This window comes from Pristis pectinata, unplaced genomic scaffold, assembly GCF_009764475.1.
Source record: "Pristis pectinata isolate sPriPec2 unplaced genomic scaffold, sPriPec2.1.pri scaffold_144_arrow_ctg1, whole genome shotgun sequence".
Lineage (NCBI taxonomy): Eukaryota > Metazoa > Chordata > Chondrichthyes > Rhinopristiformes > Pristidae > Pristis > Pristis pectinata.
The window spans coordinates 311-14,837 of NW_026262483.1; the positions used below are offsets into that span (position 1 = coordinate 311).

At 59.9% G+C, this 14,527-nt stretch overlaps 1 protein-coding gene across 1 annotated transcript; it reads left to right on the top strand.

The window, feature by feature from the left end:
- Positions 1 to 2,115: 2,115 nt before the first annotated feature.
- Positions 2,116 to 13,444, top strand: pip4p1a (phosphatidylinositol-4,5-bisphosphate 4-phosphatase 1a). The gene is made up of 7 exons (XM_052009853.1): positions 2,116 to 2,310; positions 4,093 to 4,292; positions 4,389 to 4,495; positions 6,686 to 6,797; positions 9,931 to 9,983; positions 10,936 to 11,026; positions 12,466 to 13,444. The coding sequence occupies exons 1-7, from the start codon at positions 2,139 to 2,141 to the stop codon at positions 12,607 to 12,609; spliced, it is 879 nt and encodes a 292-aa protein (XP_051865813.1). The 5' UTR covers positions 2,116 to 2,138; the 3' UTR covers positions 12,610 to 13,444.
- The last annotated feature ends 1,083 nt before the right edge of the window (positions 13,445 to 14,527 follow it).

Genomic DNA, 14,527 nt, shown 5'->3' on the forward strand with positions numbered 1-14,527 from the left:
GGGGCTGGAGACAGAGAGCACCTGTAGGACCTGGTGGTGGGGGTGGGAGAGGGGGTGGGAGAGGGGCAAGGGAGGGGGTGGGAGAGGGGGGAGGCCTGGTCTGGGGGTGGGAGGGGGGAGGCCTGGTCTGGAAGCCTGGCTGATGGGTGTCGTGGGTGAGGCCCGACTGCTCGTCGCCCAAGGCCTGACTCCCACCCCCGCCCCCAACACCAGCACCCGGAACACGAAGAGGAGGGTCGGCCACACCTTGCCCACCGCGCTCGAGGGGCTCGTAAACCTGCTCCAACGTCTGGGCCAGGAACGGTCACTCACCGATCTGGGGTGGGGCAGGGGAGAGGGAGGGGAGGGGGGGGGAGGTTAGAGAGGTGGGAGAGAGAAGAGGGGGGGGTTACAGAGAGGGGGAGGGGCGCAGGGGTCAGAGGGGGTTACAGTGAGGTGGAGGGGCGCAGGGGTCGGAGGGGGTTACAGTGAGGGGGAGGGGTTGCATGGGGTTTGGAGGGGGTTACAGTGAGGGGGAGGGGTGCAGGGGTTGGAGGGGGTTATAGAGAGGGGGAGGGGTGCAGGGCTCGGAGGGGGTTACAGAGAGGGGGAGGGGCGCAGGGGTCGGAGGGGGTTACAGAGAGGGGGAGGGGCGCAGGGGTCGGAGGGGGTTACAGAGAGGGGGAGGGGCGCAGGGGTCGGATGGGGTTACAGAGAGGGGGAGGGGTGCAGGGTTCGGAGGGGGTTACAGAGAGGGGGAGGGGCGCAGGGGTCGGAGGGGGTTACAGAGAGCGGGAGGGGTGCAGGGTCGGAGGGGTGTTACAGAGAGGGGGAGGGGTGCAGGGGTCGGAGGGGGTTACAGAGAGCGGGAGGGGTGCAGGGGTCGGAGGGGTTACAGAGAGGGGGAGGGGTGCAGGGGTCGGAGGGGGTTACAGAGAGCGGGAGGGGTGCAGGGGTCGGAGGGGGTTACAGAGAGGGGGGAGTCCCATTTCCTGCATTCGCTCCACATCCACCGACCCGTCCAAACGTCTGTATCAGTGGACCTGCGTCTGACTCCTCCGGCAGCTCAGTCCGGCTCCCCGCCACCCTCTGGGTGAACCCCTCAGGTCCCCTTTACATCTTCCCTGGGGGAAAGGCTGTGACCACCCCTCATGATTTGATAAACCTGCACAACGTCCCCCTGTCCCCCCCACCTCCCCCCTCCCCCCATCACCCCCCTCCCCCCACCTCCTCCCTCCCCATCACACCCTCCCCAACTCCTCTCCCCTCCCCTATCACCACCCTCCCCATCACCCACTTCCCCCCACCTTCTCCGTCCCCATCACCCCCTACACCCTCCCCCACCTCCTCTCCCCATCACCCCCCCAATCACCTCCCTCCCGCCCACCTCCACCCTCCCCTCTCCCTCTCCCCCTCCCAGCCTCCTTCACTGGTGAGAGTCCCAGCCCGCTTGGGCTCTCATGTAGCTCCGGACCCCAGTCCCGGGCTCTCCCGGCGGACGGTCCCCTGCGGGCTAGGTTAGAGGGCCCGAGTGGCCTGTTGTCACTGCAGGAGGGAGGGGTGGGGTCAGGTTGGGGGGGGGGGTCAGTTGAGGGGGGCAGGTTGGGGGGGTCAGATTGAGGGGGAGGGGTCAGGTTGAGGGGAGTCAGGTTGGGGGGGGTCAGGTTAGTGGGGGGGGTCAGGTTGAGGGGGGTCAGGTTGAGGGTGGTCAGGTTAGGGGGAGGGGTCAAGTTGGGGGGGTCAGGTTAGGGGGAGGGGTCAGGTTAGTGGGGGGGTCAGGTTGAGGGGGGTCAGGTTGGGGGGGTCAGGTTGAGGGGGGTCAGGTTGAGGGGGGTCAGGTTGAGGGGAGGGGTCAGGTTGGGGGGTCAGGTTGGGGGTGGGGTCAGGTTGGGGGGGAGGGGTCAGGTTGGGGGGAGGGGTCAGGTTAGTAGGGGGGTCAGGTTGGGGGGGGTCAGGTTGGGCCCGGGGGGAGGCAGCCGGGGGGGGGGGGGGGTCGTCGCCCGGTCAACGGGGCAGAGGGCGGTCATTTTCTGTCCGCCGACATTAAACCGATCGCCGGCCAGGCCCCGCCCACATTAAAGGGAAGGCGTCGGGAGGGGGGCGGGGCCACGGCGCGTGACGTCACGGCGGCGCCGCGCTGACGTCAGACGGCAGCAGCCATGGCCGGCAGCGGGGAGCGGTCGCCGCTGCTGCCGGGCGGCGGGTCGGAGGAGGGCGGCGGGGTCGCGGGCGGGGGCTCGGGGTCTGGGCCCGGTCCCGCTCCCGGTCCGGGCCCCGGTCTCGGCCTCGGACTCGCCGCCCCGCCCTACGTGCACGTCCCGAAGCCGGGAGGTGAGGAGGGGCCGGGTCACGTGGGCGGTGGGTGGCGGGGTTCCCGGCGCCGCTCGTCGCCCGGGAAACGGGACGGCGTGGCCCCGCCCCCTCCCGCGGCCCCGCCTCCCGCGGCCCCGCCCCCTCCCGAAGCTCCGCCCCTCCCACGGCCCCGCCCCCTCCCGCGGCCCCGCCCCCGTCGCCCTCCCCTCACTGCTGGGGGGTCAGGCGGGTCGGGGTGGGGTGTGTACTGGGGGTGGGGCGCGTACAGGTGGGGGTGGGGTGTGTATGGGGGTGTGTACGGGTGGGGGTGGGGTGTGTACTGGGGGTGGGGTGTGTACTGGGGGTGGGGCGCGTACAGGTGGGGGTGGGGTGTGTATGGGGGTGTGTACGGGTGGGGGTGGGGTGTGAACGGGGGTTGTGTATGGGTCGGGGTGGGGTGTGTACTGGGGGTGGGGTGTGTACAGGTGGGGGTGGCATGTGTACGCGTCGGGGTGGGGCGCGTACAGGTGGGGGTGGGTCGTGTACGGGGGGGTGGTGGGGTGTGTACAGGTGGGGGTGGGGTGTGTATGGGGGTGTGTACGGGTGGGGGTGGGGTGTGTATGGGGTGATGTTGGGGGTGGGGGTTTGGTGGGGGTAGGGTGTGTACGGGGTGGTGTGTACGGGGTGTGTTGGGGGTGGGGTGTGTACGGGGTTCGTGGGGGTGGGTCGTGTACGGGGGGGTGGTGGGGTGTGTACAGGTGGGGTTGGGGGTGGAGTGTGTACGGGGGTGGGGGTATTGGGCTGTGTACGGGTGGGGGTGGGATGTGTACGGGGGGTGGGGGTGGGGTGTGTACAGTGTGGTGGTCGGGGTGGGGTGTGTACGGGCGTTTGGGGTGTGTCCGGGGTGGGGGTGGGGTGTGTACGGGGGGTGGTGGGGGTGGGGTGTGTATGGGGGTGGTGGTGTTGGAGTGTGTATGGGGGGGTAGTGGTGGTGGGGTGTGTATGAGGAGGTGGTGGGGTTGGAGTGTGTATGAGGGGGTGGTGTGGGTGGGGTGTGTATGAGGTGGGTGTGGGGTGGGGTGTGTATTAGGGAGGTGGGTGGTGGGGGTGGGTTGTGTATGGGGGGTGGGTGGAGGTGGGTGTGGGGTGTGTATGGGGGTGGTGGGGTTGGGATGTGTATGAGGAGGTGGGGGTGGAGGTGGGTGCTGGGGGTGAGTGTGTATGACGGGGGTGGTGGGGTAGTCCCCACCTCCCCACCTCCCCATGTGGGGTTGGAGGAGACGGCATGGGATTTTCCCTGGTTGGTGAGCGTGAACGGCTGGGACCTGACGAGGGCGGAAGGGGCAGAGGGTTGGACGGGAGGACCTCTGTTCTGGGAGCAAGCAGGGATGATGGTACTGCTGCCCGCTCTGCCTGTACTGTATGGAGCCTGTTGTAAAGTGTGACTGATCTCTCCGCCTGTACCGCACGGAGTGACTGACATCCCCTCCGCCTGTACCGCACGGAGTGACTGACATCCCCTCCGCCTGTACCGCACAGAGACTGTTGGGCAGTGTGTCTGATATTCCCTCCACCTGTACTGCAGTGTGTCTGACATCCCCTCTGTTGTACCGCACAGAGACTGTTGGGCAGTGTGTCTGACATCCCCTCCGCCTGTACCGCACGGAGTGACTGGCATCCCCTCCGCCTGTACCGCACGGAGTGACTGTCATCCCCTCCGCCTGTACCGCACGAAGTGACTGACATCCCCTCTGCCTGTATTGCATGGAGATTGTTGTGTACTGTGACTGATGCACGCTCTGTGTTCCTGTTGTTGACTAGGTTTCCCGGAGTTTTCCGAAACTCCCACTCCTGCCCCCGCAGTCCTGCCCGGTGAGGACCCACCACCCTACTCCCCGATGACCAGCCCAGAGAGCGGCAGCACCCCGATGATCAACTGCAGAGTCTGTCAGTCCCTCATCAACGTCGAGGGCAAAATGCAGCAGCACGTGGTGAAGTGTGGAGTGTGCAATGAAGCCACGGTGAGGGCCTGTGCTCACGGTGGTGGTGGTAGGGGAGGGTGTGCACATCACCGATTCATCTCCCCAACCTCATCCCTGCTCTCTCTCTCTGCACAGCCCATAAAGAATGCACCTGTGGGGAAGAAGTACGTCCGGTGCCCCTGCAACTGTCTCCTCATCTGTAAAGTCACCTCGCAGAGGATCGCTTGTCCCCGACCTTACTGGTGAGAGCACTGTTACTGTACGAGTATCTCCCGAGGGAGAGGGACTGAGGGCCACCAGTCAGTGTATAGATCTCCCCCTGAGGGAGAGGGACTGAGAGACACCGGTCAGTGTACAGATCTCCCCCTAAGGGAGAGGGACTGAGAGACACCGGTCAGTGTACAGATCTCCCCCTGAGGGAGAGGGACTGAGAGACACCGGTCAGTGTACAGATCTCCCCGAGGGAGAGGGACTGAGGGACACCGGTCAGTGTACAGATCTCCCCCTGAGGGAGAGGGACTGAGAGACACCGGTCAATGTACAGAGGAATGGGGTCCACTGTTCTGACAGCCCCCTGTGTGTGGGGCGTGGAGACCCCTGTGTATGGGGTCCGGAGACCCCTGTGTGTGGGATGCGGAGGTCTGACAGCCCCCTGTGTGTGGTGTGCAGAGGTCTGACAGCCCCCGTGTGTGGGGCAGGGAGACCCCTGTGTGTGGCAGCTCCCTGTGGTCTGACAGCCCCCTGTGTGTGGCAGCTCCCTGTGGTCTGACAGCCCCCTGTGTGTGGGGTGCGGAGACCCCGACAGACCCCTGTGTGTGGGGTGTGGAGACCCCTGTGTGTTGGGCGCGGATTTCTGACAGACCCTGTGTGTGGGGCGTGGAGACCCCTGTGTGTGGGGCGCAGAGGTCTGACAGACCCTTGTGTGTGCGGCGCGGAGGTCTGACAGACCCCTTTGTGTGGGGTGCGGAGACCCCTGTGTATGGGGTCCGGAGACCCCTGTGTGTGGGATGCGGAGGTCTGACAGCCCCCTGTGTGTGGTGTGCAGAGGTCTGACAGCCCCCGTGTGTGGGGCAGGGAGACCCCTGTGTGTGGCAGCTCCCTGTGGTCTGACAGCCCCCTGTGTGTGGCAGCTCCCTGTGGTCTGACAGCCCCCTGTGTGTGGGGTGCGGAGACCCCGACAGACCCCTGTGTGTGGGGTGTGGAGACCCCTGTGTGTTGGGCGCGGATTTCTGACAGACCCGGTGTGTGGGGCGTGGAGACCCCTGTGTGTGGGGCGCAGAGGTCTGACAGACCCTTGTGTGTGCGGCGCGGAGGTCTGACAGACCCCTTTGTGTGGGGTGCGGAGACCCGACAGACCCCTTTGTGTGGGGCGCGGAGACCCCTTTGTGTGGGGCGCGGAGACCCCTGTGTGTGAGGTGTGGAGGTCTGACAGACCCCTGTGTGTGGGGGCGTGGAGACCCCTGTGTGTGGGGCGGGGAGGTCTGACAGACCCCTGTATGTGAGGTGTGGAGGTCTGACAGACCCCTGTGTGTGGGGCGCGGAGACCCCTGTGTGTGAGGTGTGGAGGTCTGACAGACCCCTGTGTGTGGGGCGGGGAGGTCTGACAGACCCCTGTGTGTGAAGTGCGGAGACCCCTGTGAGTGGGGCGTGGAGGTATGACAGACCCCTGTGTGTGGGGCGCGGAGACCCCTGTGTGTGGGGTGTGGAGGTTTGACAGACCCCTGTGTGTGGGGTGTGGAGGTCTGACAGACCCCTGTGTGTGGGGTGTGGAGACCCCTGTGTGTGGGGCGCGGAGGTCTGACAGACCCCTGTGTGTGGGGCGCGGAGGTCTGACAGACCCCTGTGTGTGGGGTGTGGAGACCCCTGTGTGTTGGGTGCGGATTTCTGACAGACCCTGTATGTGGGGCCGGGAGACCCCTGTGTGTGGGGCGCGCGGAGACCCCTGTGTTGTGAGGTGTTGAGGTCTGACAGACCCCTGTGTGTGGGGCACGGAGACCTCTGTGAGTGGGGCGTGGAGGTCTGACAGACCCCTGTGTGTGGGGCGGGGAGGTCTGACAGACCCCTGTGTGTGGGGCGGGGAGGTCTGACAGACCCCTGTGTGTGGGGCGGGGAGGTCTGACAGACCCCTGTGTGTGAAGTGCGGAGACCCCTGTGAGTGGGGTGTGGAGGTCTGACAGACTCCTGTGTGTGCAGTGGGGAGGTCTGACAGACCCCTGTGTGTGAAGTGCGGAGACCCCTGTGTGTGAGGTGTGGAGGTCTGACAGACCCCTGTGTGTGGGGCGGGGAGGTCTGACAGACCCCTGTGTGTGGGGCGCGGAGACCCCTGTGAGTGGGGCAGGGAGGTCTGACAGACCCCTGTGTGTGGGGTGCAGAGTCCCCTGTGTCTGGCAGCCCCCTCTGTCACCCTCTCTCCTGTCTCTCCTTCCCCTCAGTAAACGGATTATCAACCTGGGGCCTGTACGTCCAGGACCCAGCAGCCCAGAACCAGATGCCCAGCCGCCTGGAGTCCGAGTTATCTGTGGGCACTGCAAGCACACCTTCCTGGTGAGTCGGGGCAGGGGAGGGCTGCTCTGTGGGGAGGGGAGGGACACTGTGAGGGCAGAAGCTGAGGGGAGGGGGTTCTGTGAGGGCAGAGGCTGACAACTCTGACCCCTGGGTGTTGAGGGTTATCAGTGGCCTGGGGGTCATAGAATCATAGAGCACTATGGCACAGAACAGGCCCTTTGGCCCATCTAGTCCATGCTGGTCTGGTTTTCTGCCTAGTTCCATCTACCTGCACCCAGACCATCTCCCTCCAAACCCCTCCCATCCGTGTACCTATCCAAACCTCTCTTAAATGTTACAATTGAACCCACATCCACCACTCTCGCTGGCAGCTTGTTCCACACTCGCACCTCCCTCTGAGTGAAGACGCTCCCCCTCAGATTCCCCTTAAATATTTCACCTTTCGCCCTAAATCCATGACCTCTAGTTCTAGTCTCACCCAAGCTAAGGGGAAAAAGCCTGCATGCATTCACCCTATCTATACCTCTCATAACATTGTATACCTCTATAAGATCTCCTCTCATTCTCCTGCACTCCAGGGAATAAAGTCCTAACTTATTCAACCTTTCCCTGTAACTCAGGTCCTCAAGTGCCAGCAACATCCTTGTAAGTTTTCTAGAACATAGAACAATTACCGCACAATTCAGGCCCTTCAGCCCACAAAGCTGTGCCGAACATGTCCCTACCCTAGAAATTACTAGGCTTACCCATAGCCCTCTATTTTACTCAGCTCCATGTACCTATCTAACAGTCTCTTGAAAGACCCTATTGTATCCGCCTCCACCACCGTTTCTGGCTGCCCACTCCATGCACTCACCACTCTCTGAGTAAAAAAACTTACCCCGGACATCTCCTCTGTATCTACTCCCCGGCACCTTAAACCTATGTCCTCTTGTGGCAACCAATTCAGCCCTGGGGAAAAGCCTCTGACTATCTACCCGATCAATACCTCTCATCATCTCATACATCTCTATCAGGTCCCCCCTCATCCTTCGTCCCTCCAAGGAGAAAAGGCCGAGTTCCCTCAACCCGCTTTCATAAGGCACGCTCCGCATTCCAGGCAGCATCCTTGTAAATCTCCCCTGCACCGTCTCTATGGCTTCTACATCCTTCCTGTAGTGAGGTGACCAGAACTGAGCACAATACTCCAAGTGGGGTCTGACCAGGGACCTATATAGCTGCAACAATACCTCTCGGCTCCTAAATTCAATTCCTCGATTGATGAAGGACAATACACCATATGCCTTCTTAACCACAGAGTCAACCTGCGCAGCCGCTTTGAGCGTCCTATGGACTTGGACCCCAAGATCCCTCTGATCCTCCACACTGCCAAGAGTCCTACCATTAAGACTATATTCCACCAACATATTTGACCTACCAAAATGAACCACTTCACACTTATCTGGGTTGAACTGCATCTGCCACTTCTCAGCCCAACTCTGCATCTTATCTATGTCCCACTGTAACCTCTGACAGCCCTCCAAACTATCCACAACACCCCCAACCTTCGTGTCATCCGCAAACTTACTAACCCACCCCTCCACTTCCTCATCCAGGTCATTTATAAAAATCACAAATAGTAAGGGTCCCAGTACAGATCCCTGAGGTGCACCACTGGTCACCAACCTCCACGCAGAATATGACCCTTCGACAACCACTCTTTGCCTTCTGTGGGCCAGCCAGTTCTGGATCCACACTGCAATGTCCCCTTGGACCCCATGTCTCCTCGCCTTCTCCATAAGCCTCGCATGGGGTACCTTATCAAACACCTTGCTGAAATCCATATACACTACATCTACTGCTCTCCCTTCATCGATGTGTGTAGTCACATCCTCAAAAAATTCAATCAGGCTCGTAAGGCAGGACCTGCCCTTGACAAAGCCATGCTGACTATTCCTAATCATATTATACCTGCATATTTCCTCTGCACTCTTTCAAGCTTATTGATATCTTTCCTGTAGGTAGGTGATCAGAACTGCACACAATACCCTAAATTCAGCCTCACCAACGTCATGTACAACTTCAACACAACATCCCAACTCCTGAACTCAATGCCCTGATCTATGAAGGCCAATGTGCCAAAAGCTCTCTTTATGACCCTATCTACCCGTGACGCCACTTTCAAGGAACTATGGATCTGTATTCCCAGGTCCCTTTGTTCTACTGCACACCTCAGAGCCCTGCCATTCACTGTGTAAGTCTTACCCTGGTTTGTCCTCCCAAGGTGCATCACCTCACACGTGTCTGCATTAAACTCCATCTGCCATTTTTCAGCCCATTTTCCCAGCTGGTCCAGATCACGCTGCAAGCTTTGATAGCCTTCCTCGCTGTCCACTACACCCCCAATCTTGGTGTCATCCACAAATTAGCTGATCCATTTTACCACATTATCATCTAAATCGTTAATATAGATGATAAACAGCAACGGATCCAGCACTGATCCCTGCGGCACACCACTAGTCACAGGCCTCCAGTCAGAGAGACAGCCATCTACTACCACCCTCTGGCTTCTCCCACTAAGCCAATGTTGAATCCAGTTGACTACTTCATCCTGAATGCCAAGCGACTTGACCTTCTGGAGCAGCCTCCCATGCAGGACTTTGTCAAAGGCCTTGCTAATGTCCATGTAGACAACGTCCACCACCTTTCCCTCATCAACCTTCCTAGTAACCTCCTCCAGAAACTCTATAAGATTGGTTAGACGTGACCTGCCAAGCACAAAGTCATGTTGACTGTCCCCAATCAGGCCCTGTCTACCCAAATATACAATATATCCTGTCCCTTAGAATGCCTTCCAATGGTTTACCCACAACTGACGTCAGGCTCACCAGCCTATAAATTCCCGGCTTATTCTCAGAGCTCAGGGAGCGACATTAGCTTTCCTCCGTCCAACACCTCAGCCGTGGCTGAGAACATTCTCAATATCGCTGCCAGGGCCCCTGCAATTTCTGGGTCGACAGGGCAGAGGGTTGGTATCGGTGACTCTGTGTAGGGGGTTAGGGGTCAGGGTGTCTGTGCAGGGGGTCAGTGTGGGGGGGCTAGGGGTCACGATGTCTGTGTGGGGGGTCAGAGGTGATGGGTTGGTGGGGGTCAGTGTCCAGAGCGAGCCTCAGACATTACCTCTGTGTTCCAGTGGAGGGAGTTCACGGACCGGACCCTGGCCCGGTGTCCTCACTGCCGCCATGTGTGAGTATAACTTCAGTCCTGATCGACTGCTCTTGAGTAACAACCCCTTACTCCTCATCTCCCCCTCCCCACCCCCTCCCCACTCCCTCTGCATCTCCACCCCACCCCATCCCCCTCCCTTTCCTCTCCCCTCCCCACCCCCCCGACCCCCTTCCCCACCTCCTCTCTTCCCCTCTCCCTTCCCCTCCCCATCCCTCCTCCCTGCCCCTCCCCGCTCCTCCTTCCCCACCCCCTCCCCTCGCCCTCCCCTCCCCTCGCCCGGTGGAGCTGTAGTTCCCTCCTCCCTGTGCCTCACTTGGTGTCAGCACCCTCAGCTGTATCCCATCCCCAGAGACCCAGGTTCGATCGCGACCTCTGGTGCTGTCGGTGTGGAGTTTGCATGTTCTCCCTGTGACGGGTGGGCTCCCCCCCTCCCCCGGCTGCTCCAGTTCCCTCCCACATCCCGACCACGTGCGGGGTCAGTTCATTGCCAGACGGACGTTGCCCCGGGTGCCTCATTGAGTCTGTGGAATTGAGTGAGGAAAGGTTACGGGGAGTGGGATCGATGGGAATTCTCGGAGAGCCGGCATAGATGGGCTGAACAGCCTCCTTTCCTGTCTTCTGGAAATGTGAGATAATGTGGGAAGTATCCAGATCCCTTCCTGATTCCTGATCCCTGTCCTGTCCTGTCCTGACGAAGCCTGCTGCAGCCTCCCTCCTGCCCAGGATTATTCGACCAGGCCCTGAGCTCCCTCTGAAACTGAGCAAACCACCATCTGCCCTTGGACCTCTGGTTCTGCCCTGCCTCTCGGCAGGTGGAGGGGCGAGCGGCTGGGGCAGGTATCACAGGTCCCAGTTCCTGCCGAGTCCCACTCCACACCTGAGCCCACCGGCTCCACCCCATCAACGCTTCGCACGGTTATTCCCCAGCTTCTGCCGACCCCATCACTAAATGTACCCTCTCACTTCCCAGATCTTCGATAGGGCGGAGGTATCCCCGCAAAAGGTGCCTTTGGATATTCAGCCTTGGACTTGTGCTTGCTGTCATATCAGCCATAGTTGCAGTAAGTTTCTGGTCAACACTGGGTCGGATCAATATTCTGCTCATGTTCGGTGTCGAAATCCAGTCAATGATCTGGTATCACTACCCTTTCTCTGTGAGGTGTCTGATCAATACTCTGCACTCTGACCCCACCTCCCACTGATCAATACACTCTCTGAGCCAGAGCAGATGCAGTGGAGGTTCACCAAGCTGTTGCCTGTGAAGGGTCTCAGTTATCGGGAGGCACTGGAGATACCCTGCAGCTGAGGGAGGTGATTGAGGGCAAGAGGGGATGTTGCAGCGGGAATGGGGCAAGGTGAAGCTGCTCAGATGGAACTGACCCTCGCTCCGTGGGGGTGCCAGCTAAGTGGACCCACAGTGGGCTCGACGGCAGGAAGCAGAGGGGGAGGGTGGAGGGTTGTCTCTCGGACTGGGGCCCGGGACTAGTGGTGTTCCCCAGGGCTCGGTGCTGGGCCCGTTGCTGTTTGACATCTGGATCAACGATGTGGATGGACAAGGCACGGTCAGTGAGTCTGCAGACGGCACCACAATAGGTGGTGTTGTCGACTGAACAAAAGTTATCAAAAATTCTGGGGGTATTTTGATAAGCTGGGTAAGTGGGCCAAGGAATAGTAAATGGCTTTCAATTCAGATAAGTGCAGGGTGTTTCATTTTGGGAATTCAAACCAGGGCAGGACTTTCCCAGTGAGTGGCAGGGTCCTGGGGAGTGTTGTAGAACAGAGGGACCCAGGGGTACAGGGACACAGTTCCCCGAGAGTGGGGTCACAGGTAGACAGGGTGGTGAAGAAGGCGTTCGGCACACTGGCCTTCACCGGTCAGGGCACTGAGGACAGGAGTCGGGAGGTGATGTTACAGTTGTACAGGACGTTGGTGAGGCCGCACTTGGAGAACTGTGTTCAGTTCTGGTCATCCTGCTGTAGGGAGGCTGCTGGAAAGAGCGCAGAGGAGATTTACGAGGATTGTTGATGGGATTGGAGGGAATGAGTTATGGAGAGAGGTTCGGCAGGTTGGTGACCTTACAGCACAACACATTTCACGCCATCTAAGTCAGTGATATTAAATCTGATTTTGTGTATAACATCATGAGTGGCATTGATAGGGTGAGTGGTCATAGTCTTTTCCCCAGGGTTGGGGAATCAAGAACCAGAGGGCACAGGTTTAAGGTGAGAGGGGGGAGATTTAATGGGGACCCAAGGGGCAACTTCCTCACCCAGAGTGTGGTCCGTGTGTGGAACGAGCTGCCAGAGGGAGTGGGTGAGGCAGGAACGTCAACAACATTTAACAGACACTCGGACAGGTCTGTGGATGGGGAAGGTTCAGGGGGATAGGGGCCAAACGCAGGCAGATGGGACCGGCTGGGACGGGGATCTGGGTCGGCACGGACCGGTTGGGCTGAAGGGCCTGTTTCCCTGCTTTGTGACTCTGTGACTCTCCCTTCAGGTGACGACATGGAAAAATGCAAAGCATTACCATGGGATCTACGCTGCCTGGGCAGTGACCATAACCCTGAGTGTCTGCTGCATGGCACGAGCCTGCTACTGGGCCTGTATGAGGGTCAGTCACCCCATTCAGAACTTCTCCTGACCAGCAGACGATCTGGCACCCGGGAATCAGAGGGAAAACTGCACATTCGAGATGGAGCCACTTAATGCACTGAGCTGGAGTGATGGACCCCTGGGACCACCCATCGATTCTCCAGGAGGGGCCTGAGTCTGTCCACCCCCTCACTACCCCGTGTCCAGTAACCCCCTCACTACCCCCCCAACCCCCATGTCCAGTAACCCCCTCACTACCCCCGTGTCCAGTAACCCCCTCACTACTCCCCCAACCCCTGTGTCCAGTAACCCCCTCACTACCCCCCCAACCCCTGTGTCCAGTAACTCCCTCACTACCCCGTGTCCAGTAACCCCCTCACTACCCCCCCCAACTCCCGTGTCTGGTAACTCCCTCATTACCCTGTGTCCAGTAACCCCCTCACTACCCCCCCCCCCAACTCCCGTGTCTGGTAACTCCCTCATTACCCTGTGTCCAGTAACCCCCTCACTACCCCCCCCCCAACCCCCGTGTCCGGTAACTCCCTCACTAACCCCGCTGCCCCCGTGTCCGGTAACCCCCTCACTACCTCCCCCAACCCCCGTGTCTGGTAACTCCCTCACTAACCCCGCTGCCCCCGTGTCCGGTAACTCCCTCACTAACCCCTGTGTCCAGTAACCCCCTCACTACACCCCCCCCTCCCCCACCGTGTCCGGTAACTCCCTCACTAACCCCGCTGCCCGTGTCCAGTAACTCCCTCAGTATCCCCCTGCATCCAGTAACTCCCTCACTACCCCCCCCATGACCAGTAACTCCCTCACTGACCCCCGTGTCCACTAACTCTCTCACTAGCCCGTGTCCAGTAACTTGCTCACTACCCCCACCCCCCCCCGTGACCAGTAACTCCCTCACTACACATCTGTGTCCCTCTGACCACATCTCTCTCACTGAGGACCCTTTCTCTGTCACTAATTGTTTACTGGGGTAATGTTCCTGCCTGCATTGCACTTTGCATCTGGTTTGTCCTTGCCAGGGGGAGGCTGCTGCTAACTGTGAACGGGCACCTCGAGGTTCCTGCTGACGTGTTTCCCTGGTGAACGGGCACCTCGAGGTTCCTGCTGACGTGTTTCCCTGGTGAACGGGGCCACTGGAGGTTGTTCCCTGGCCGTGTACGGGGAGTATTGGTCACTCGTCAGTGACTGCTCGTCACTCACTGGGCTGAATTCAAGGGAATGTCTCTGCTCCACTGACAGTGACTGTTGTTGGTGGGGTCATTCTGTGCACGCACAATGCCCCCTGGTGGTGTGTCTGGGATTGTCTGGCCTTGGTCAGTGGGTCAGGTCATGAGTAATTGACCATCCCTGCTGTGAGGGTGGGCGGTACCCAATTGGTGGGTCAGTGCGCCCTCCACCCATTGGTGGGTCGGTGTTGTCCCCCTTGGCTGGGTGTCCCCCGAGGCGGCGCGCTCTGCTGGTACAGGACTGAACTGCAGGTGTGGGATCAGGCACAGCTCCTGGCCCCGCAGGATCACACTAATCGCAACGCTTGCTGTATCATGTGTTCTATTTATCGATGAAAATTAATTTTATGTTGATTTAACAATAAAGGATAAACAATTTTAGTCCTGGTGTGGCTCACTGTTCCTGCCTTGGTGACTGGAGCTTCTTCTGTTGGAACACGGAACAGGCCCTTTGGCCCACCGTGTCTGTGCTGCCCACGGTGCCAAATGAAACCAACCCCTTCTCCCTGCACACGATCCACACCCCTCCTCTCCTCACACATCCGTGTCTAACAGCCCCTTAAACCCCTCCATCGTATCTGCCTCCACCCCCACCCCAGCAGCACATTCCAAGCACCCACAGTGTAAAAAACCTGCCCTGCACATCTCCTGTGAACTTTCCCCTCTCACCTTCAATGCACGTCTCTGGAATTAGACGTTTCCACCCTGGGGAAAGGACTCTGACGGCTT